Below are 24,571 nucleotides of genomic sequence, written 5' to 3'. Positions count from 1 at the left end.
CAAGCATGATGCGTTGCATTGTGTTGTGAGCTTGTAGATCAGCTTTTGTATGACGATGTCATAATTATGATCATACGACAAATTATAAAATAGTTAATTAATTCATGGAAACACAAGGTTTCTGCCCGACAGAGAGACGATTTGTTTTGAAGAGGCAGAGCCTCTAGAGCTGTAGCCTGGTTTGGTCTACAATTACATACCTCGGCCATGATGATTCCACTGATACACAGTAGGGGGCGCTAGTGGAACAGCTAAACATAACAGAGAGGCGTGCTAGGCTGAGGCTAGCAGGACATTAGACGGCCTTGAGAGGAAAGGAGGGAGCCGATCGAACAGGGAGCGATCAGACTCCCACAGTCATGCCATTACCAAGGGCTTGGAAAACATGTGTAGGGCGAAATACGAAAAGGAGATAAAGAACAACGACAGTTGTATAACGTGCTGATAGTACTTTACAGAACCCCAATGATTGTGTAAATTATGTCTTACACTCCCACTCCCATACAACACACACACAGCACCAGAGTGCCAGAGCAACGCATTCTCATTCCTAACTTGTCACATACTGATGCTTGTTCAGGACCCCTTGGTGTCACTGCTGACTTACTGCAGAGAATCATAAATTATCTGCTGCGAGAAGGGGGTATATATGGTGTCCTCATCAGACACGATATAGGTACGTTGACCAAGCGTCAATATGACGACTTGGGAGTGAGAATGCATTGCCGAGAGATCTTTCATCTTTGCTATACCATGACCCTTTGGGGTGAATGTGTCATTAACCAATATATCCCTAGTATATTTTTGGTTTGGTTTTGGGATAGGCTTTTATTATAATAGCAGATGGTAAAAGCAAACACGATTTGAAAAAACAAATTGGTTTTGAATTCCTGCGTAGCTAAAGTCCACTGTCTGGAGTGTAGAGGCAGGCACGGGTAGGTAGAGGAGGCACAAGGAGAGGAAGAGGACATAGATCAGGTGGTAAAATGAAGACGACGGCCACATGCTTTTGGTTAAGAGGTTAGAACACGGTGCTGTGTGAGGTTAGGAGGGAAAGGAGGACAGGGTGAGGGCGAGAGAAAGGAGGGGAACGCCTGAAAAAAGGAGAGGAAGAAGAAGAAGAACAACGGGAGGAGGAAGAGGTGTCATTTTGTCCCAACCTGTGATGGCGGCAGGGCGGCGGAGGCGGGTGTGACCCCATAGCTGCCCTGTTTGTCTCGGCTGAACACAAGCTTCCATAAGACGACGTCAAGGACGAAGGTCTATGGAGTAACAACGCAGTGGGCAGGGAGGAGGAGAAGGAGGAAGGGGAGCATGAGGTGGGGGGGAGAGAATTACAGAAAGAGACTAGTTGATTTAACACTGCGTCTGGCTTTGTCCGTTTACATCCATTTTCTTTGCTTTTTTCCGTTTGTGATGATGCCACAAACTGGGAGAAGATTGAGAGGAAGTGAAGTTATTTTGTGCATGAGGTTTTGGGGTGTGCGTCATCATCTTCTCCCCTATTTCAAGCTGTGTGCGTTAGTCGTGAAAAGAGTCAAACAAGTGAGCAGTTAAACTGAACACACAAAACAGAATTAGTGAGAAAGAGAAGGTTGGTTTTCTCCTGCGAAACAATGCAACGGGTGATTTCCGTTATGCAAAATGCAATTTCTGTCACTGTTTTGACTTTCTTTCCATTTAAATTCATGAGACTCTATGCAGAGGGGGTTGACATGGGCAGACAGCGCCATCTAGAGTATCTGCTAAGCAAGGCTTTGGAGCTTTCAAAGAAAGAGGGAGGGAGTGGCACAGCAAATTCTGCACTATTTGCAGGAGGGTAGCGAGCTAGCCGACTAAATCATACAGGTGATTTAGCAGTTGTCAACGGATTTTTTTAAAATATTATATATTTTTTGGGTTCATTTCTGATAGTAACAGTGAGACAGAGACGGGAAGGGCTGGAAAGAAAAAGGGGATGCCAGCAAAGAGCCGTGGGTGGGATTTGAACCAGCGGCCAGCTGTAAGGAAGGGCCTTATTTATGTCCTAAGCGCTCTTAGCACTCAGGTGAGCATTCTGATCATTCTTTTCAGGAAAGAAGATTTGCAATTAGGCCAGAAACATATGGCATGGGTTCCTGCTTCCAAGACCTTTAACAAAATCATTATTAATGGTTTAGTTTATTCAATAGCCTGTGTAGCCCGTGTCTCTGAGGATGTGGACTTGATCATTTTCATGATACACTATCAACTCTCTCAACGACCGATCCTTCTTGTCCAGCAAATGATGAGCACACTGCATGGGAGAACAAAATAATTGACTGTGGGAAAAAAACAACTAGATGTGTGTGTGTGTGTGTGTGTGTGTGTGTGTGTGAGTTACCTCCACCACGACAGCCACAGCAGCGTTGATGAGTATGACGATTAAGAGTTTGACTCTCCATTCGAAGGGGACACAGACAATCTGGATGGAGATGACGGTGAGATCAATACATACTTTCATCACAGCATCATTGACCACTAAAACCCTCAATGGTTCCCAAACCTTTTAACCTGTGACCCCACCAAAAAATAATTAGATGTCTCCCCGAGACCTAAACTAGTGCAAATGGCAGATGTACAAGCTCACAGCGTGGCGATTCGTGCCGCGTTGTATGCTTGTAGATTGGCTATTTTCACTTGCGCTTAACAGTTACGTTTGTGGAATTTATTTTGATTGTTTAAATTTTATTCATGAAATTATTTGGAAAAACATTAATTAATACATTTTTAATGTATGAAAAAGGAGGGGGATATTCACTCGCGACCCACAAAAAGCGGTCCGTGACCCACAACTGGGTCCTAACCGAACTGAGCTCATGCCTCCTTCCATGCATGAGGAGTCCAAGCCTGACAGGGGGAAGTTTCACTGGTTGGACGTACAGTTGCGCGTGGAAGGAACACGTTATTCCAACCAGTTACAGTATGTGATTATATATACACACATCCTCCACAGGCCTACAGTGGGGATTGGCAGTGCATTACACAGGGGAAAATTACTACATTGGGAGAAACGGTTGCTTTTTTTGCGAATGATTCTAAAACGTGTGTGTGTGTCCACGTACCTCTAGGAAGTCGTCAATGGCGGCAACTGGATAAAACATGATGAACAGCAGGAATGCATACAGGATCAGAGCACAAAACACAAAGGGCCCTGGGAAACACACACACACACACACACACACACACACACACACACACACACACACACGTATTATCAAACTTGTTTTAAGGATGGTCCATTGCTTTGCATTGACAATATATCCATTCCCCCAACGCTCACCTAAATGTAACTCAACATACCGTAACTCTAAATGCCTTGAAAGTCAGTTCCAAGAAAACGTCCTCATTTTGAGGGCATTCCCTCTGCTAAGCTTTCTGAACTTGAGGTTACGGCCGGGTTGGCCAGTCAATCTGCCGAAACATACAGAGAATGTGCTTGTTCTCCTCAGGCCCGTGGGCTGACGGACACAGATATCTGTGGTTCTCGGAAAACTGTTGGTCCGTCTGAATTGCTGTTTGGCAATGCATACCCCGGAGTCATATGAGACACGCGCCAAGCTTGGTTTGGACTAGCTCTGATCCATAGCCTTCTACTGCTTCTACGATTCTGCCCTGCGCAGTAAGGCTATGGGACTTACAATTTTAAATCTCAAATCGAAATCAGACCAGCCTCTCCTCTTTGGCGTAAATAAAAAGAACGTTTTTGCTACTCACCAAAACAAAGGCGGGTATAAACGGTACTTTTTGGCCAAAAAGGGATTTTTTTTCACCGGAGGAAAAATATTCTCTATGAGGCAGTTCTCTGGGCAATATCAGTAGAGGGCGAAGCGGAGTAACTAAAAATGTTTTTTTTCCGGTGGAAACAAAATCCCTTTTTGGCCAAAAAAGTAGTTTATACGTGTGGTGGGGGGCTCAGAGTGCTTCCACTAAGGAAAGTAGTCTTTCTATTGACACAACCCGCCTTTGTTTTGGTGAGCAAAAACGTTCTTTTTATTTACGCCAAAGAGTAGAGGCTGGTCTGCATTCATGCGAGCGGCGGAAGTTGATAGTAACATAGCTCTAATGCAACGCATTAGAGCTATGGAACAGAGCTAGGTTTGGACTAGAAGACATTTTGAAGCTCTTGCTACTGAAATGATCGATTATGGAGAAATCCCGTCATTTAACATGCATCTCTATGGGTGAGAAGGACAGCTTGCCATCGCAATGACCGCAGAGTGGAGTGGGTGGGGCTTAGCGAAGGGCTAATTATTAGGGTACAAACATGTGAACTGGCATATTGTAACAGAATGTTTATCCGTAAAGACACACAGATGTCCATCAAAGAACGTCTTGGCGACTGAAGCTGCTATTGCTAACAGTCTTAGTTCTGGCTGATATCACGGAGTCAAAGAACTCCCAAACAATTTCTGAGTTATGCCGGCCACAGAGTGACACACAGGCAGAGAATTGGTCAATTATAGAATGTACTGTAAATATCATCAAAATCGGGTTTACCACTAACCCCATCGGCCATCTGAAAATAACGATCTACAAATTCTCCCTAATACGTACGTACATGAACATATTACATACAAAATCACTAATGCATATTCATTGTGAGGGTCCTTAGCATGACACAGTTTGAGAACGTCTTGTCTTACAGTTCTCTGGGCTGTCTGAAGGGCTTATTCACTTACAGTTCTTGTAGCTGGGCTGTCTGAAGGACTCATTCACTTCACTTACAGTTCTTGTAGCTGGGCTGTCTGAAGGACTCATTCACTTACAGTTCTTGTAGCTGGGCTGTCTGAAGGACTCATTCACTTCACTTACAGTTCTTGTAGCTGGGCTGTCTGAAGGCCTTATTCACATACAGTTCTTGTAGCTGGGCTGTCTGAAGGACTCATTCACTTCACTTACAGTTCTTGTAGCTGGGCTGTCTGAAGGACTCATTCACTTACAGTTCTTGTAGCTGGGCTGTCTGAAGGGCTCTTATTCACTTACAGTTCTTGTAGGTGGGCTGTCTGAAGGGCTTGCCCTTGGAGAAGACGACGGCCACGATGAGGTACTGGAAGGAAGACACGTAGAAGAGGCTGGTGTTCTCGTAGTTCTTGATGTTGTGGTCGTCCAGCTCGGTGGAGTTCTCCGACATGTTGTCGTTGTCATGAGACCACGACGACACGTTACAGGCACTGGACCGAGAGAACAACGGGACGGAGACGTTACATTAACCCATTCTGACCTGAGATCAGATTCATACGAGGTTTCCACTGGACACACACTGGTCTGATTAACCCATTCTGACCTGAGATCAGATTCTAAAAATGTCAGTCGTTCTTCGATTATTCAAAAATAGCAGACCTACAAGCTCGTAGCGCGCCACTCGGTGGCGCGCTATGAGCTTGTAGATCTGCTATTTTTCAATAGCTAAAGCATAACATGATGCTAACACCATTATGGGTTCCCGTTCAGAATGGGTTAACAGAGATTCACATTTAGAGTATTTATTTCATTTCACTTTATTATCAGTAAATGTATGGTCATTTAAAGTGACCTTCTAACCTGCCTCACCAATATTTATCCAGGTTGAGATGAAACAAAAGAGCATACCTGATGCCACTAATTAAAATTGCTCCTAATTACTGCTTGTGACAGCATTGTTAATGCACTACATAGTAGGCATGTAACGATATATCGTATATCGATATATATCGATATTAATCTCGACGATATGAATCGATTCATTGAAATAAAATAAAATATTTTCATTTGTTTAGTGGGGGTTAGTGATTTGAAATGTGAGCTTTAGTCATATTCAAGTGCTTTTGAAGAGAAATGATAGTCACTTTCAGTAGTAGAGCACTGTAGAGGGGAGCTGTGTGTGTCTGTGACTGTGCCCAGGTGATGATGGTCGTTGATGCTCATCAAGGAAGGCAATTATGTTTCTGCACTGTCAAAAGTAATGCTACTTCTTTTGCAATGTAGTTAAAAAAAATCTAATTTCTTTAAAATATATTAAAAAAAAAATATATCGTGAAAAATCGTATGGTGAGTTGAGTGAATCGTTACATGGCTACTACATAGTCTTGCATAGCCAGACAACTATTTTAAAACGCTATATGGTGTCTTTCCTCTGACGTCATCTCTGCTAAGCTAAAAGGGAACCGCTGCATGGAACTCACTCTGAGAGCGGCGTCCAGTCCTCGTACCACGGCTGCTGTTTGACCAGGAGGAACGCGAAGATCTGGAAGCCGAGGCAGATGAGGATCTGGGTCAGCACCGAGAAGAGCAGGGGGCCCGAGATCAGGCCCGAGGGTGGGCGGCGCGACACCAGCTCCTTCCACGCTGGGTTCAGACTCACTGGGATGATGGTAGATGATGAAAATTAATAGAACGGAATGTGAAATGTTAATTTATCCCATTTTGACCTGAGATGAGATTCTATAAATGTCTTCCACATCCTGACAGTTATCTGAAAAAGCTGTTTCTACGTCAGTCGTCGATTTTTCAAAAATAGCAGACCTACAAGCTCATAGCGCGCTACGAGCTTGTAGATCTGCTATTTTTCAATAGTCATTTAGATGTATGTATTTATTAATAGATTAAACAAATAACACTGATTTGTGATGAATTGTCTTCAGGCCAATAAGAAAAAAAACACACGTTTTAGTGAACAGATGATCCATCCATGGAGTTTTGCTTAATAAAGATGTCTCTAAACCATGGGCGTCAAAACTAATTTTAGATCATGGGTCAGACGAGGCAAACTGCCTTTCCATGTTGTAATTATTCCCAAACACGAGTACATGACACACAGACTGACTGCACAGAGGGGAAATGAGCTGGCCTTGATGAGGCCCTGGACAGACTGATGGGTTGATGAGTCACACACACACACACACACACACACACACACACACAGTCACACACACAGTCACACACACAGTCACAGTCACACACACAGTCACACACACACACACACACACACACACACACACACACACACACACACACACACACACACGCGATAGTTACTATAAAGATACAATACATGTTGCAGGCTGGATTTGACTCCTTTGCGGGCCACAGTACACACACACACACACACACACACACACACACACACAAACACACACACACTGTTGATGTGGGTTTTCTCGTTTAGTTAGTCCTCTATAACATTACAGATTATAGAGCATAGTTACAATCTATGCATCTTTTCCTTTTTTTGTACTTACTGGTGAACACGATGAGGAGGATGATGGCGATGTCGATGAAGAGGAACTGGAAGTCTCCGAGGTTACTGAGGATCTATCAGCCAACAGGGAAGAGAGAGGTCAAGGGTCTACAGTATCAGAGAAACACATCCTTTGTCACATGTTAAACACGAGGGGCTGTATTTTGCGTGTCTTAAGTACCAGGTCTTATTCCCTAACTTGAGTAAACCAAAGACCTGGAGGCGTGATCAATGCTCTTTGGCCACTCAGAATAGCCAAATGGCATTGATCACGCCTCCAGGTCTTTAGTTTACTCAAGTTAGGGAATAAGACCTGGTACTTAAGACACGGAAAATGCTGCCCCCGAGGTGTCAATGTGCCTTAAGCCAGGATGAATGGGGAACACTTTCAGCCACAAACTCATCATCCTCCGGCACAACACAACACAAGCTCCAAAACCAAACACCCATCCGGGATGAAGTCTCATGTACGTCTCCTTGTCAGACTTGGTTGTCCCTTCCTTTGGTTTTGTGAGCACCAGGGAGTATGTTTGGGGTTTATTCTTGTTGTTTTTTTGGTACGTGTATTTTAAACTTTTATAATACTTTTATTTTCTCTCATAATTTTTATCCCACGATTTTGTAACCCATTTTTCACCCGTGTCAATTATCTAATGTGTTTTATTAAACACATTTCTCCTGATTTAGCCCATTTTTTGTAATGGCATCATCGTGCCATTATGCCCGTGGATATGCAGAGTGAACTTAACAATGATACATTAATATGATAATACTTTTTATATAATCAGTATAATAGTGGGGGCAGGATGGAAAAGGCGGAAACCTTTACATATGGTAATTAAACATTTAAACACCTGCAGCTTATAGTCTGGTGCGGCTTGTATACGTACATATTTGGGATTTTCCCTAAATTTGGCTGGTGCGGCTTATATTCAGGTGCGCCTTATAGTCCGGAAATTACGGTATATAAGATGAAAATAGCGGCCCGATATTCGGTTTATCTGATATATCGGACTGTCACTGTTGGACTATTGCAGTTACTGTACGTACGGAATAGAGGAGGGTGACACTGATGTACTGGATGATGCTGTAGAGGGCCATGAACTTGAACACACAGAAGGAAGTGATGAGAGCAGCTCGCCCCTCCCTGTGGACAACACAGAAGACAACATAAATTAATTAATTAATGTATGTGTTATTGCAATTACCAGTTTCATCATGCACGTGAAGACAATGATGACAAGCTTTTTTTTTTTACCTGAATTGTATACTTTCCCTTCCCAGACTGAGGCAGATTCTAAAAACGCCTTCTAAATCCTGACCTACTGTAAATTTAAAAAAGGGGGTTCCAGTCCTCCTACTAGAGTATCCAGATCCTCGTTTGTAAGCGGAATAAACTGTAGATTTCAGCACATTTGGGGCATTGTTTTGTTGCAGTCTGGTCATTGGGGTATTATTATGTTCATTGTCATGCCAATAGATCTGATCATTTCCTTCATTTGTTCCCAGTAGCAAACTGATGCTGGTTGATGCTAGGCAACAGGTATAATAAATGTAAATATTCTAAACTGTGCCCATGATGTGTTTGACCAGTTTTGTCACTGGAGGGCGCTGTTCACTAACCTATGGAACGTTTTTCGCTGATTTTCGTGAGCTCTCGAACACGTTGATCACGTGACCAGATTTATTTTTTCTTCACATGAACGCGCGCATGAAGAGTCCTGTCTTCTTTCCACTTTGAATGCAGTCCAATGGAAACCTGCTCACGGAGCAAGCTCTCAATAACAGTGTGTCGTGTATAGAACATCTTTTTTTTCTTGATTCTACAAGAACCGTGCGTGTCATTTGAGAGCACTCGTACACGGAATGGAGCGACGCAAAATATTCAGAAATTTAGGTAGGTGAAAAATGGCTGAAAACCCCGGGCACAGGAAGTTGTAAATCGTTGTAAATCGATGACAGTAACGTACCTGATGAGGCTGGGAACACAGGAGATGTTGGGGGACTTGGAGGTGAACGGAGAGGCCACCGAGGCCTCCAGTTCTGACAGAGAGATGCCACCGTGAGCCCTCTTCAGAGCCTGGGGAGGAGGAACACAGGATCACACACAGCAGGTTACAACACAGAAGAAGCCATGCAGTAGCAGAGGTTCTAGTTGTGTGCAAAACTGAACTGGTCTTGTATTACAGTGTACTTGTTTGGTATTAATTAATTAAAGTAAGATGTTTCTGCTGCTAGGGCTGTCACGATTACACATTTAGGTCGGCGATTAATTGTCACACAAATAATTGAGATTAATGATTAACTTTTAGGCTTCATAAAAAATAATCACAAGTGAGGGGCGCTCTTATCATCATACATCACAATCCGTGCTCAGCCAATCAAATCATCACAAATGTCAATGACAAATTCCGGCCCTTTTGGACGGACGGACGGACGGAGTGCAAAACATGCTCTCTCCCCACATGCCTTCGGCCTGGTGGAGACAATAATTGTGACAACCCTATCTGCTGCCCTAATGTACTAATTTGCAGGTTACATTTGTGAAGTATGACATGCTCAACAATGAATGCAACAAAGTACAAACCAAGCTTGAAGATGTACTGTAGCATACTTACTCCACAGTCATTGGCGCCGTCCCCACACATGCCCACGAAGTAGCTATAGAGAGATAATGGAAGAATAATCACGTTCCTTCACACTGCAAAAGCTACCTTAACACATTCTGACCTGAGATCAGATTCATACGAGGTTTCCTCTGGACACACACTGGTCTGATGAACCCATTCTGACCTGAGATCAGATTCTAAAAATGTCAGTCGTTCTTCGATTTTTCAAAAATAGCAGACCTACAAGCTCGTAGCGCGCCACTCGGTGGCGCGCTACGAGCTTGTAGATCTGCTATTTTTCAATAGCTAAAGCATAACATGATGCTGAACACCCGGTCAGAATGGGTTAACAAAATGGTAAAATGATGCACTAAAAATATGACATGGCAGGATCCTGTAATGTGTTTTATAGATCCGAGATATTTTGTGCGAAAAGTTTACATTTTGGATTAGGATGTATTATTTTAGGATAATTAATGTATTGATTTAAATAATTAAATAATGTGCACTTTGGAATTCTGGCCTAAAAGGGTTGCGCTAGCAGAAAGGTAATTGAATCCCCAGAAATCAGTATGCATTAATGGACACAGCAAATTCTATCACAATCCAGCTAGTAGTCTTCAAGTGCTGAATAGCCAGAAAAACAAGACGTGGTTGAGGGCTTCTCTCTCCCTGACCAGTGACCACATTACTTAGCCTATATACGAACTACACAGTAATATAAATCAAACCTTTCACGTCGCAACATGAAAACCTCAAGCATTGCGACGAAATGGTTAAAGTATCGTTAAAAAAACCAAAAACAGTAGAAAACAGAAAAAGTGAGCGTGGTACTCACTCTACACCCTGTAGTGCTTCAATCAGCTGGGTCTTCTGATCAGGGGCCATCCTGGCAAACACAGTCCCATGGAGGACCAGCTGCACACAACAACACCAGAGATTAAAATAGGGTGCATTTTGCATCCCAAAACGGAGTTTATAGTTAAGAGATGCAATAAAACAACAACCTCTGCATCCACGGGATGCACTTCTACAGTATGTTGTCTTGACTTGACACAAGGTAATTTGCTGTAAGAAAACAGGGCGCCCTTGAAAAAAAAATGTAAGGCTCCTAGAACAGCCTCTACTGTAATGATTTAAATGTGTGTCTTACAGTGTTTGTGGTCCCACTGCCCCCCCTACCTCCTGGAGCATGTCTGTAATGATTTAAATGTGTGTGTTACAGTGTTTGTGGTCCCCCTGCCCCCCCTACCTTCTGGAGCATGTCTGTAATGATTTAAATGTGTGTGTTACAGTGTTTGTGGTCCCCCTGCCCCCCCTACCTTCTGGAGCATGTCTGTAATGATTTAAATGTGTGTGTTACAGTGTTTGTGGTCCCCCCTACCTTCTGGAGCATGTCGGGGAAGTGTTCTGCGATGATGGCGAAGGACTTCCCGCTCATGGCAAAGTGGTAGTGCTGCTGCTGAGCCTTGGACTCGTCCACATGACACACGTCCTCCAGGCTGATGGACACTTCCTGTCGGGGACAGATTAGGGAGCCAAGGAGAGCTGTGTGAAGATACGACCTGAATTATGGACCAGTGTTGACATGTCAACCTCTTGTCATGGTCATTCCTCTGAAGATACAACCTGAATTATGGACCAGTGTTGATAAGTCAAGTTGTCAACCTCTGGTCATGGTCATTCCTCTCTGTGTGAAGATACGACCTGAATTATGGACCAGTGTTGACATGTCAACCTCTTGTCATGGTCATTCCTCTGAAGATACGACCTGAATTATGGACCAGTGTTGACATGTCAACCTCTCGTCATGGTCATTCCTCTCCACTTCTCAACAGAGGGTATGCAGGTCGCGCGTGCCCTGACTGCCATCATCATCATACCCCCAAGTTATGGGGGAATGCCTACTGAGCGGCAAAAAACTACTTCCTGGCCTTGACAGCCAATACATCCAAACAGAAAAGTCCTATCTGATTGCCATCAGAGTCATGGTGCCACTATTGAGCGCGTTAGATCACTGGAAACACTCTGCAACACCAGTGGGTGTCCCAGAGCGAGTTCCAAATGAGTAGGGAAGTGACCCAGAAGTAGGAAGAGTTGTTCTGTGTGCATACGGTATATATATATATATAGCCCATTGTATCTGAAATAAAAATAAAAAACTTTAAGTTTGGTTGCTATGTACAGTATGATGATGATGTATTGACCCACAGGGCAGAAACGTTTTGGGGTTGCTCTATAAAAAAGTCGGGTTGCTGCAACCACACAAAAAAAAGTTAAAATAATAAAAAAAACAATATATGAGTATATGACCTTCACACGCTTCCTCACCTCCAGGCGTGGCGTCTTGCCGGGCTTGTCAGCGTATCTCCAGGTGATCTTGGCAGACTGTCCGTCTCGGGGGGGCAGGGCGTCAGCGATGATGACCGTGTCCTGGGGAGGGATCATCCCACAGTCTCTGGCCACGGAGATGGCGGTCAGCATGTTGTCCCCTGCACGGGCAGAAAGGAGAGAAAGGTGTGACTACTGTGGTACTGTTCTGTGGTACTGTACTGTGGTACTGTACTGTGGTACTCTGTGGTACTCTGTGGTACTGTACTGTGGTACTCTGTGGTACTCTGTGGTACTGTACTGTGGTACTCTGTGGTACTGTGCTGCTGACTACCATCATGGCCTTTGATTTGAACCCATTTTGACCTGAGATCAGATTCTAAAAATGTCCGTTTGAAAATGACAGTTTTCTGAAAAAGCTATGTTTCTATGTCAGTCGTTCTTCGATTTTTCAAAAATAGCAGACCTACAATGCTCTATGAGCTTGTAGATCTGCTATTTTTCAATAGCTAAAACATAACATAATGCTACTGCAGTGCTACTGCAGCTCCAACATCTCTCCAGCATCTCTGACATTTTACAAAGACACCTTCCACCAAGATCGCTGAGTAGCATCCTGTATAAAATAGTGAAAATCGCCGGTTTACAAGCTCACATGACGCATTGTGAGCTCATTGAGAGATACAAGGTTTCTGCCCATGTCATTTAAAATGGTCTTTGTGTGTTTTTATTGCATTGTTTTGAGGTTTTCGTTATTATTTGAGTGTACAGCACTGGGATCTACTGTTGTTATTGATTTGGATCACCAGAATCACGGAGGGATTGTCTCTGGGATAGAAAGTAGTCTAACCAGATTTAGGAAAACACCGCAGAGACCACTGTCGTGGAAGCCTTCAGTCAGCCCACAGCAACGTCCTAGACGTGTGTGTGTGTGTGTGTGTGTGTGTGTGTGTGTGTGTGTGTGTGTGGCGTGAGGAGAGACTGTGTGTATCGCATGAGGAGAGACCTGGCACTCTGATGCGGTTTAAATTGGGTCGACTACAGGGATAGGTGGGGGATTGAGGAAAGAGAGGGGGAGACACTAAGAGGAAAATGAGTGAGAAGAAAAAAATAAATGGCAAAAGAAATACAATAAAATCAAGTGACAGAGAGAGAGAGAGAGAGAGAGAGAGAGAGAGCGAGAGAGAGAGAGGCATTAGGTGGACTTAAGGAGCTTAAGCCGAGTTTCAGAGAACTTTATTAATCGAGATTCCAGGAATAGCTGAATAAACACTAAGAATGATCCTGAGAAGAGCCTCAGAGCTCCAAGCAAGCAACACTCCCAGCGAGAAACAGAGGTTGTGTGTTTGTAGCGTGGTCTGTGTGTGTGTGTGTCGTCTGTGTATATTTTCAGCATTGACCATGATTGTGTTGACGTTTGCTCACTATAGAGGTACAGTAGTGTGTGTGTGTGTGTGTGTGTGTGTGTGTGTGTGCGTGCGCTGCTCACCAGTAACCATGACGGTGCGGATATTGGCTCTGCGGAGGTCCTGCAGAACCGCTGGAGTCTCTGCCTTCAGTTTGTTCTGCATGACGATCAGGCCCAGGAACTCCATGTTGGTCTCAATGTGGTCCCTGGCATGATGGACACACAGTCACTCATCAGGCTCAATAAAAACCACCCTAGCCTGTGCCCTCAATAGAAACCACCCTAGCCTGTGCCCTCAATAGAAATCACCCTAGCCCGTGCCCTCAATAATTGAGGGCGAGAGCTCCGATACGAGTTGAGCTCAGTTTACACCAATGATTATACAACGGGTAGTTTCGAGGAAGCTATCCGATTGGTTGAAATAGCCATCTTTCTTCCCTTACTTTAAACGAAAACGAGCATGACGGCACACCTAATCAAAACATAAAAATCACACCTGTGTGAACCGAGCGGTGCAACTCCCCTCTCTCCCCCCCTTCTCTCTCTCTCTCTCTCTCTCTCTGATCCGTCAGATTAGCTTTATTATGGATCCTCGTCGCTGAGAACTATTTTTTCATTATTATTTTGGCTCGGCCTTTCCTTCTTTAGCGAACCTAGACAGTCAGAAGTTGGATTTGCGTCCAGCAGGTGGCAGCCATGTCACATACTTCTCTCGTTCCAATTTCAAGCATGCACACCACTTGTGCTCATGATGACTGATGATACATGATACATGATATACACGGACATTGCTGGTTGTAGGAGTGGTTGCACCACTCAAAAATCAGCTGTGCTGATGAGACGGAGACTCGCAGAGCAGAGCCGGCTGAGTGACTATACTGGCTAGCAGTTTGCATGGGACATTTGTGGTCGTAGTATCTAAATCTGGCATTAAATGAATATGAATTTCTATTTTCTATTGAATATCTTAGTTACAATAAAATGTAGTTAACATGTTTTTTTTGAAGGGTAAACTGTTGTATTGCAATATTACACTCGAGGGTGTGCTTTATGGTGATTATTGGCACTTCAGTGACGCATGTGAAACTTGGCTGAAGCCTCATTGCATCACTGGACTGTGCCAATAATCATGATAAAGCACACCCTCTCGTGTATTATTGCTTAATAATTTGGAACACAACAAAAACGTTGCAGGTCAGCTCATGTTGGCTCATTGAGTAGCAGGACATTCAACGTTTCAGAAGGTATCAAACATTAGAACCAAACAGCGCCAAGTGAGGCGTGTACAGCTCCCGGGGGTCGCTCATGCGCACGCTGTAAACACAGATTACATGACAGCGTTCTGGACAGAGGCAAGACCAGCTCATCAATCTCTTTGAAGCATTACCCTGTTTCAATCTGCCGTTATTTACACACACACACACACACACACACACACACACGTTTGCACACATCATCTCTCTCTCTCTCACACACACACACACACACACACACACACACACACACACACACACACACACTCTAGTGATGCATGTCGGTCTGTCTTTTTTAAATGTACAGCACACACCTACCTCTGACACAGAGCAAGAGAGAAACAGAGTGAGTGAACGAGAGAAATAGTTTGTATACTGTCAGAGTATACAATATAATATATACCATATACAAAATATAATCAAATAGGTTCAAAATGCCTGCTCTTTGCATTGATGTGGAATGTCACTGGCCCTGTTTTATGCTGTTTATATCTCACATCCCGGAGGGACTGTTTCAATACCATTGCCATAGAAACAACAATCGGTCATTGATTGGAACTGTTCAGTGTTTATAAGGTTGCAAACTACTTTTGGGGATTCTGTTGCAAATCGCAAATATTTAAGTCTCAACTAAGCCTCTGAGCCCTGCCCTGCTTTGAACTGCTGCAAGGTGTGACTACTGTGCAACCTCTTTCTTTCTTTCATAACTAATGAATGACCTATTATATACTCGGGCATACACTGTATAACAATGTTTGTTAAAAATAGCCAACCAACTAGGCACACAATGACACAAGATGGAGTCTCTTCCTCTTCTTCTATTTCTCGCCTCATCTATGACACACCCAAAATAGGGTATTAACGTGGTTAAGTCTGTCTGTGTGTTCCCGGCCCATTCTGGCCGGGAACCCATTCTGGTGTTAGCACTATGTTATGCTTTAGCTATTGAAAAATAGCAGATCTACAAGCTCATAGCGCGCCACCGAGTGGCGCGCTACGAGCTTGTAGGTCTGCTATTTTTGGAAAAATCGAAGAACGACTGACATTTTTAGAATCTGATCTCAGGTCAGAATGGGTTAAACAGACCAGTGTGTGTCCAGTGGAAACCTCGTATGAATCTGATCTCAGGTAAGAATGGGTTAAATAAATATTTAACCAATGAAAAGTATTACCAAGGGCTTGTAATAAAATAACTACGTTGGATCCATTTCCTGAAAAGTAATGTTTTTTGTCACCCGGCAGTGACAACATGTAACAGGGTGACACTGAACTGGGGCGAGGGAGGGGCAGCTGTGATACCTGTTGATGTTCTGGACTTTGTGCCAGGTGAGTTTGGACTCCAGGCGGCGGTGTGCGAGGGCGATGACCCTGAAGCCCTGCTTGGTGTAGTCCTCCAGAACCTCTGCAAAGTCCTCCGGTACTGGAGAGAGACATAGAGAGAGAGGCCTGGAATTATAGACCCAGTCATGGTACTGGAGAGAGACATAGAGAGAGGCCCGGAATTATAGACCCAGTCATGGTACTGGAGAGAGACATAGAGAGAGGCCCGGAATTATAGACCCAGTCATGGTACTGGAGAGAGACATAGAGAGAGGCCCGGAATTATAGACCCAGTCATGCAGGTAAATACTCCTCTCCGGAGGCTATTTATGAAGGGGAAGCTGACGGAAAAACAACATCAACATGACAGACACACCTGAAAGAATGAAGTGGAATAAAAGAAAAAAAGAAGCAGATCGTTTCTGTGAGTTGATGCCTTTTCGCACAACAACGGTAACAATGGAAACAAACAAGATGATCACAAGAGGTTGTAATGTTGAGGATAGCTGTGCTTGTGCATGATGATGGCCCCATAGCTGAATGGGTAGAAACGTAAGACGGGTAGTAACCCCTTCTGTCCTTAGCATGTTAGTACTCAATCTACACATGTATCGGAATGTTCTTGCCTACAGTACCGTCTCTAATGAACCAACCAATTGACAAGGGACACAATTTCAAGAGGGAATTGGCATAACAAAATGGAAACAAAGAATAGCAACAAAAAACCCAACATGACAGTTGTGTTGACGTCTCACCTGTCTCCTTCTTGCAGAGACTGGCCACCACTTCTGGCGCTCCCTTCAGATACGCATCCATGCGTTTCTCTCCCAACAGGCGAGCGACCACACTCATCCTCTGGGACGCCGAGGAGAAGGGGAACTGACGCACAATTCCAATCTCGTACGCCGACTGCACACAACACACCATAACATACACTTTAATTGCACTTTTAATTTCAGTTTCATAAAGATATTCAGATGAAGGTCCCATAGACTGAAACGTTGTGTTTTCCCATTAATAAACGTAATTAAGAAACTTTTCAACAGCATTTGCACTTAATGCAATTTAATATGCAATCAATTCCAATTGCTGAGACAACATCATTGTCTAGTTGAAGCACCAGGAGATTTGCTCATCCCATAAAGAAGAAGAATTGAAAAGTAGTTCCCAGAACTGAGTTTGCCCAAAAGGTTAAACAAGTTTGTCTAGTCTTAAGGTTTCAAATCCTTAACCAGGCCAGCTCACGAGAACAGAAATAAGGACAACTTTGTGGAACATTGTCAACAAAAGGAAGTGGGACACTTACCGACAGCTCGTACAGTTCCTGGAATGACACGAGAAGAGAGCATGTGATGAGAAAGTGATGTAACATTTTGGTCTAATAAGCAAAACCTAGTGCTGTGCTGTCTGTGACATGACCTGGCCTTAGAGTCGAGGTCATCCAAAAGATTGGCATGCTCGTTGGCGTGCCTGTTCTTTCGGTGAAACTGCTGCATTGAAGTAAGCTTGAATTTTATGGAGGGTGAATAAATACTCTTGTCTTTACTTGACTTGACTTACAAGAAACTGAACCACTAACTCCTGATGATCAGGTCGGTGCCGTGCATGGTTTCCTCTGTGAATGTGAAATGCATCGTGAAGCGCTTTGGAGAAAAAGTGCCAAATAAATGCAGTCCATTTACTTGTACTTGACGTCACCAGGGATTGATTTATTTTGCTGTATTTCACTATGATGTGTTGCTGGCCAATCATCAATTCAATACAATACACATTACACACAGTGGAATGTGTTTCTAACCTACTGTATCATCTACAGTAGAAAACAGGTCTAGCAGAAAGTGAGAGATGCTTTCTGTGATTCATTATACAGTAAGTGAGCAGTGCATTGCTGAGTTGTGCTTCTGTATGCTTGCACTGTACTGTGCCGTGCTGTGCTGCCTGCATCCACTTGCACTGTAATATAATAAAGTCAATCATTCATCATTCAGGTGTGCAAGAGAGAGAGAATCTCTCTTGTTCCAACTCGCTAGATTTGCAACGCTAGATTTGCTGTTTTTCCAATGTATTTGCCACTGTTGTCCTGGACTTTTTTGCCATGAGAAAATAATTGTGTTGCTGTTGTTGTAACCGTTTGTGTTTTACTGTTTGAGACCGAAGACAAATTTCCACACGTGGACAATAAATGAAACTAACTAACTAACTAACAAACTCCAAGGTGACATTATTTTAGAAACCAATAAGGCATGATTTTTTTTTTATTGTGTTTGTAATAGTTTTTTTTATTGTTTGTTTTCGTTGGAATGCTTTTTTTTTGTTACGTTTTTTTTCTTCAAATTTCTCCTTGTTATTATTTAACTATGTAATAGGGATAGGCATTAATATTATGGTGAATTTGATAAAAATGGCCAACCTATCCTCCCTGCATATCCATCGTCTGTCCAATATTTGGAGAATGAGCAGTTCGGTTTTGCAATGGGGAAAAAGAAGTGAAACCGACAATTCCACAGCTGACAGCTGGTGTTTGAAATAGGACGAGCCACACGTGCACGGTGCCACACTTTGTGTCTAGTAGAACTTGGCCTAGAACTTTATTCGGTTTGCCAGTTTAATTAATTGATCATTTAAAATGCTTATTCAAATCAAGTGTTTCACCCCTAAATTCAAGCGAATTAAGCCAAACAGAGTGTGAGTGTGTGTGTGTGTGTGTGTGTGTGTGTGTCACTGTGTGTCAGTGTTGTTTTTGGCAGAAAATATCAATTTTAGTTTAGTCATAGTCTTTGGACTGAAACTTCATTTAGTTTTAGTCACATTTTAGTCACCTGGAATGTCTTAGTGTTAGTCTAGTTTTAGTCGACTAAAATGTATTTTGGCGGGTCTTGATGCCGTCGTAATGAGTGTTTTTACATTTGCTGAAAATAGCCGATCTACAAGCTCACAACGCGTGAGCTTGTAGATCGGCTATTTTCAGCATGCAACCAAGTGTAAAATGACTTATACTGGATCTCTTGTCCACTAGTCCCTTCCTAACATTTTAGTCTAGTTTTTATTTGGCGACGAAATTTACAGTATATTTAGTCTTAGTTTTAGTCATCATAGCTTGGTTTTCATTTAGTTTCCATTTATTTTTGTCAGTGAAAATAGGTAGTCGACGAACATTTTTCGCCTTAGGTTTTAGTCGACGAAAACAACACTGGTGTGTGTGTGTGTGTGTGTGACGCACCATGTCCTGCTCTGTGGAGACAGCGGGAGCGGGTTCGGGGGGTAGCAGTGTGTGTGTGTGTGTGTGTGTGTGTGTGAGACGCACCATGTCCTGCTCTGTGGAGGCAGCGGGAGCGGGTTCGGGGGGTAGCAGCTGTTTGGGCGGGCGCACCACGGTGGGCATGATACGGTTATGGAGCGCCGTCTCCTCCTCGGTTGCTTCCTCCAGGATCTGAACGGATCAAAGAAGGGATGGGAATGTTGAAGTGAGGATTATTACAACAGTTAGCAGACAGAAGACTAGGACTTCCTCCAGGATCTGAACGGATCAAAGACGGGATGGGAATGTTGAAGTGAGGATTATTACAACAGTTAGCAGACAGAAGACTAGGACTTCCTCCAGGATCTGAACGGATCAAAGACGGGATGGGAATGTTGAAGTGAGGATTATTACACAGTTAGCAGACAGAAGACTACATATTTTTTTATATTCATTTTACAAGCTCATAGCGAGCTTGTAGGTCTGCTATTTTTGAAAAATCGAACCACTGACATAGAAACGTAGCTTTTTCAGAAAACTGTCAGGATGTAGAAGTCATTTTTAGAATCTGATCTCAGGTCAGAATGGGTTAAGTTCAGCAACTTTCTAAAGTGTCATCCTCTCTCCCCCTCAAGGACAAACAGGCCCATCAGAGAAAGCCCTAGGGACGTCCAGGACAAACAGGCTCATTAGAAAAGCACCAGGGACCAATGTGTCCCACAGCTTGGAATACTGCCAAGTCTCATTGTCATTGCATGTTGTGCTAAACGTTAGAAACAAATGCTGCCTTGTCTGAAGCACGTGTGAGAGTGAAGGGTGAATGAATCAGGGCCAGGGATAGACTTCAGTTTATTAACCCATTTAGGCCCGACGTCGAAATTAAAAATTAAAAAAAAATCTTCTAAATCCTCCAGTTTTCTGAAAAAAATATTTTCACGATTTTTCAAAAATAAAAAGCTCGTAGCACGCCACTCGGTGGCGCACTATGAGCTTGTAGATCCGTTAACCCCAAAATGGGTTAACACGTCTTTTTAATTTTATTACATCGTTTTTTGCCATAGGACGAGAAACTGAGCGGAGAGGGGAGAGGCAGAAAGGAGAATGGGTGTATGGGTGCAAAACAGCTAGCCACTGTAGCCAGTTGATTGTTGCTTTAATTGAAACACAACATAAAATATAATCCTCCAGAGATCCGCGGCTCTGTCTATTTGGGGGACAGGACAGTGGTCCCTGGCATATCTAAAAATGATTTCACCATTGCAAAGGTTGGACTTGTTATTACAGCTGCCAGAATACTGCTGCGTAATTGGAAGGTCCCCTAGAACACCTGGGCACCTTTGACCAAACACGTGGTTTGACCAAACACTTGTGTTTGATTGCCCCCCCCCCTCCCCCCATCAAACACAAGTGTTTGGTCAAACCACGTGACTTCCATTGGAAAAGCCATGAAACACGGACGGAACAGACCAGACCATGTTGGTCTGATATGTGTGTATGAGGCCTCACCCAGCCTGTGGCTTCAAACATCTTGAGGTCGAGTGGGTCTCCAGACAGCTGTCCTTCTATCTTGGTGAGGGAGTGGCAAGTAGCCATGCAGGCCACGAACTGAGACTTCACCAGGCTCTCCTTGTATGGATTCTCCTCTGACACGTGGAAACTGGAGGAGGAGGAGGAGATTAGGCAGAGAAAATGAGAGCGTTTAAGTCGGAGAAATAGTCACTGAAAAACGTTTGGAGATTAAATCCAATAATTACACCATGAGGTACAAACCCTGCTGGGATGCACACGCAGATTAGACACATGAACGGACCGACATGCGGAAACAACGGTTGGACATGCGCTGTTCCCGTGCTTGCGGTTAGGTTAGGGTTTGAGGTAGGTTGTCGGTCTAATGACAGTCGGACTAATATTATGTCTATAAACTAAAGCCTGTGTCCACCCTGCTCACATAAAACATATTTTTTACATCTCTCCATTCCTGATTTGACCACGTCATTTTGATCCGAGCCCCGGTTGGACGTAGCGCGTGGAAGGAACACGTTATTCCACCCAGTTATTTCCCCCTCCATCAGGCAGACATTCCTTTACGGTGAATTCAATGAAGAATAATAAAAATAAAAAAACAGTGTTTTTTAGTGCCTTCCAAAAACATGAAGTAAATACACCTTTTTAACACTTGAGGGGTAAACGAATGAGCTCCAGTTGAACCTTGCCATATCTTGTGGTGATATTTTGGGAAAGAAATTCAGACGTTTGGCAGAGAGGTGATAACATGAGTGGTGATTTGGACTATATATAAAGATTTCTGATATCGTTTTTCTGTTAAATCGGGTCTCCAAGTTCCATTGAGGAATGTTTTACCAACTGAAAATCCTCAGTCATCAGGGTCACCAGGTAGGTAAACGACCGCAATAAAGTCATTACTGCTGTATTTGATCTGTTATCTAGTCACATACACATCACATACCTGCCATTTTCAACTCTCTGGACTCCCCATAGGTCAAGGCCATCTTCTGTCAGAGTTCCAGTCTGATAGGACAGAAAGAAAACACATGATCAACCACTTCCTCATCCACACTTAAAACACCCATAGCACCGCGGTCATCTAGAGGTTATAACCTAACCGATTGCTGAGCTGAGATTAGCTGTATCTCGTGTGCTGTAAAGTTACTCGAGCACTTGGCTCCAAGGCTAGGGTCACTTAAGCCGTAGATACTTTGATGTACGATAAATAGCGATCATCATTTTGACTTTTATTTCACGTTGCTGTGAGAAAAACATCAGGGATCTCCATATAATATGGATACAATTACAACAGTAACCGTTGGTTCACAATGCCGATATATTGTCCACAGATTATAGACTTTTCCCCTCATTAACACAATCAAATGTAGTCACATTTACTACTCTTGAATAGGTTCTACCTGTATATACTGACCTACGAACTCGAGATTTTTGCTATTTTCCAGAATGTGATCTGAAACCCCCGACCCGGAAACTATCTGCTAAATAAGTGTGCTTTACATTGCTAGTTTACATTGCTATCGTTTTAATTCATACGATATATAATCCAAAAAGCGTTCATATTTTGCGGGAGAGAGACGGATGAGGAGCAGAAATGAAGCGCCAGCATATCGATCCGTTCAGAACCACGGAGAGCGCCCTGGATTAGGAGAGACAAGTCATTATTTCCGCGGCGCTAACAGCTAAGTGAACGGGAAGATAACATGGGCTCAGAGTGTAGCATACGCTAACAGCTAAGTGAACGGGAAGATAACATGGGCTCAGAGTGTAGCATACGCTAACAGCTAAGTGAACGGGAAGATAACATGGGCTCAGAGTGTAGCATACGCTAACAGCTAAGTGAACGGGAAGATAACATGGGCTCAGAGTGTAGCATACGGTAGCCGAAAGGCGAACTGACAAAAAAGAAAAATCTGAATATTCCTCTCTCGCCCGGTATCATTGAGGATGCGCTAGGACGTCTACAGATGTCGTATATGTACCCCTCGGTTCGAGTCCCTATGACGTTTCCAGACGTCGTATGTACCCCTCGGTTCGAGTCCCTGCCTATGACGTTTCCAGACGTCGTATGTACAGAATGTGTTCATGTGGTTTATCCACTATGAAAAGAATCATCTCTTGCAGCCCTGCAGACCAACATGTCTTCCCCAGGCGGTGCCGATGCGTGAGGCTCACCCACCTTGTCGAAGCAGACGAGGTTGAGCTGCCCACAGATGTTGATCCTCTGGGGGCTGATGCAGAAGATGCCGATGCGTTTCAGCCTCCGCTGGGCGTAGACGATGCCCGCTGTCATGGCGGCGGGCAGCGCCGGTGGCACCGTGATGGTGATGATGTCCAACGACTCTATGACGATGGTCTTGGCTGGCACCTGGCAGGGTACAGACACACGTTTAACCTACATGTTCTAATCAATATTTAGCTTCTTTACTGTTGAAAATAATGTTATTTGAAAATAAATCAGTAGCAGTAAATGTCCAACAAACGAATGCCCTGCAGCGACACAGATAACGGTAACATTGTTTATTGGCATATAGACCGTGACAGACTTACAATTAACAAACAAAATAAGAATTAGAATGTATCGTCTTGTCTTTCCACCAATTTGAAAATGATTGATAGAGGGATCAATAAGGACTCGGATCAATAAGCAGTATCGATAAGTTGATCTATATATCCATACAAATGAACAATTTCCTTCCCTAGTGATGTCACAGCATTAGTTCAATAGCAGTGGTCAATAGTACTAGCCTTCCCCCATTTATTAAGTTTTGAGTACAAATGAATAAAAGAAGCCATCACAACCATTGACGTAATCACTTTATTTCCTATAATCGGGGGCTTAATGTATCAAAATGTAGCAACCTTTAGCTTGTTTGGCTAACGGCCAATGTAATCTACCTAAAACCGTCCGAAGTCCTCGCGTGCACTCTCGCACGCGCGCAGTCTTTATGTGAATCGCTGCGTAAAATGCGATATTTGGGGCTTGATTAGAGCTTCATTTGACGTAGTTATTAACTAGCTTATGGCCAGCCTAATTAACAGTGGATTGTGATTTCAGCTGATTCCAGGTGCCTTACCCCATTGGTGACACTGAGGATGATGGTGTAGATGAAGCCAATGCCGGCCACCGCCACCAGGCAGAGCAGGAAGAGGTAGGCATCGCGGTAGAGCTTAAAGTCGGTAGGTTTGGGGTAGAGGATGGAGCGCACCAGTTGGCCCTTGGCTGTGCTGAAACCTGCAGGGGTGGGAGTTACAGCATCATCTTTAATGGCTTGTTGGAACACAATAAAGGGGAAAGACAACACTTAAGGCGTAGAGCAGAAGGTTTAATGGTGTATTTGAAAGCAATAAAGGGAAAAGACAACACCCAAGGGGTAGAGGAGGAGGTGTAATGTTTTGTTTGAACACAATAAAAGAGGAAATAGACTCAGCCACTATAATTCACATATATTTTATTTTTCTACCACTGCGTTGTGTGGCTAAAGGGGTGTGTCCAAGGTATGGTGTGACACACTCACAGATTAGCTAGTTTTTGGTCCAGCGAGATGTGGCTCATGCCTGGAGGTGTCCCCGGAAAAAGAGCTCACAAGCAGTGCACGTGGAATAAAGCTTAACTAGATATAGTTAAGCTAGGACAGGCCAATGTGAAAA

At 43.6% G+C, this 24,571-nt stretch overlaps 1 protein-coding gene across 3 annotated transcripts in view; it reads right to left on the bottom strand.

Annotated features, from left to right (window-relative positions):
• The window catches only part of atp13a3 (ATPase 13A3), a 68,674-nt gene that overhangs the window by 6,629 nt on the left and 37,474 nt on the right, over positions 1-24,571 (bottom strand). For 2 of the 3 annotated variants that reach the window (XR_013964539.1, XM_080770943.1), the window contains exons 13-33: positions 23,998-24,155; positions 23,100-23,288; positions 21,864-21,925; positions 20,903-21,053; positions 19,463-19,588; positions 17,465-17,482; positions 16,914-17,067; positions 16,138-16,258; positions 13,667-13,791; positions 12,178-12,338; positions 11,231-11,362; positions 10,685-10,764; positions 9,856-9,898; positions 9,208-9,317; positions 8,288-8,384; positions 7,239-7,311; positions 6,183-6,360; positions 5,005-5,192; positions 3,084-3,172; positions 2,363-2,443; positions 1,161-1,262 (exon numbers count right to left, since the gene is read on the bottom strand). Coding sequence is in view for 2 of the 3 variants with exons in the window: in XM_080770943.1 (XP_080627069.1) it covers positions 1,161-1,262; positions 2,363-2,443; positions 3,084-3,172; positions 5,005-5,192; positions 6,183-6,360; positions 7,239-7,311; positions 8,288-8,384; positions 9,208-9,317; positions 9,856-9,898; positions 10,685-10,764; positions 11,231-11,362; positions 12,178-12,338; positions 13,667-13,791; positions 16,138-16,258; positions 16,914-17,067; positions 17,465-17,482; positions 19,463-19,588; positions 20,903-21,053; positions 21,864-21,925; positions 23,100-23,288; positions 23,998-24,155 (2,438 nt within the window). In the remaining variant the exon portion in view is untranslated. The remainder of the gene's footprint in view (positions 1-1,160; positions 1,263-2,362; positions 2,444-3,083; positions 3,173-5,004; positions 5,193-6,182; positions 6,361-7,238; positions 7,312-8,287; positions 8,385-9,207; positions 9,318-9,855; positions 9,899-10,684; positions 10,765-11,230; positions 11,363-12,177; positions 12,339-13,666; positions 13,792-16,137; positions 16,259-16,913; positions 17,068-17,464; positions 17,483-19,462; positions 19,589-20,902; positions 21,054-21,863; positions 21,926-23,099; positions 23,289-23,997; positions 24,156-24,571) is intronic. The other variant, XM_080770944.1, reaches the window with a different exon arrangement.

The sequence above is a fragment of the Protomyctophum bolini genome, assembly GCF_963924005.1.
Source record: "Protomyctophum bolini genome assembly, chromosome: 8".
Taxonomy (NCBI): domain Eukaryota; kingdom Metazoa; phylum Chordata; class Actinopteri; order Myctophiformes; family Myctophidae; genus Protomyctophum; species Protomyctophum bolini.
The sequence above is the reverse complement of the archived record's forward strand: the minus strand, read 5'-3'. Positions and strand labels throughout refer to the sequence as shown.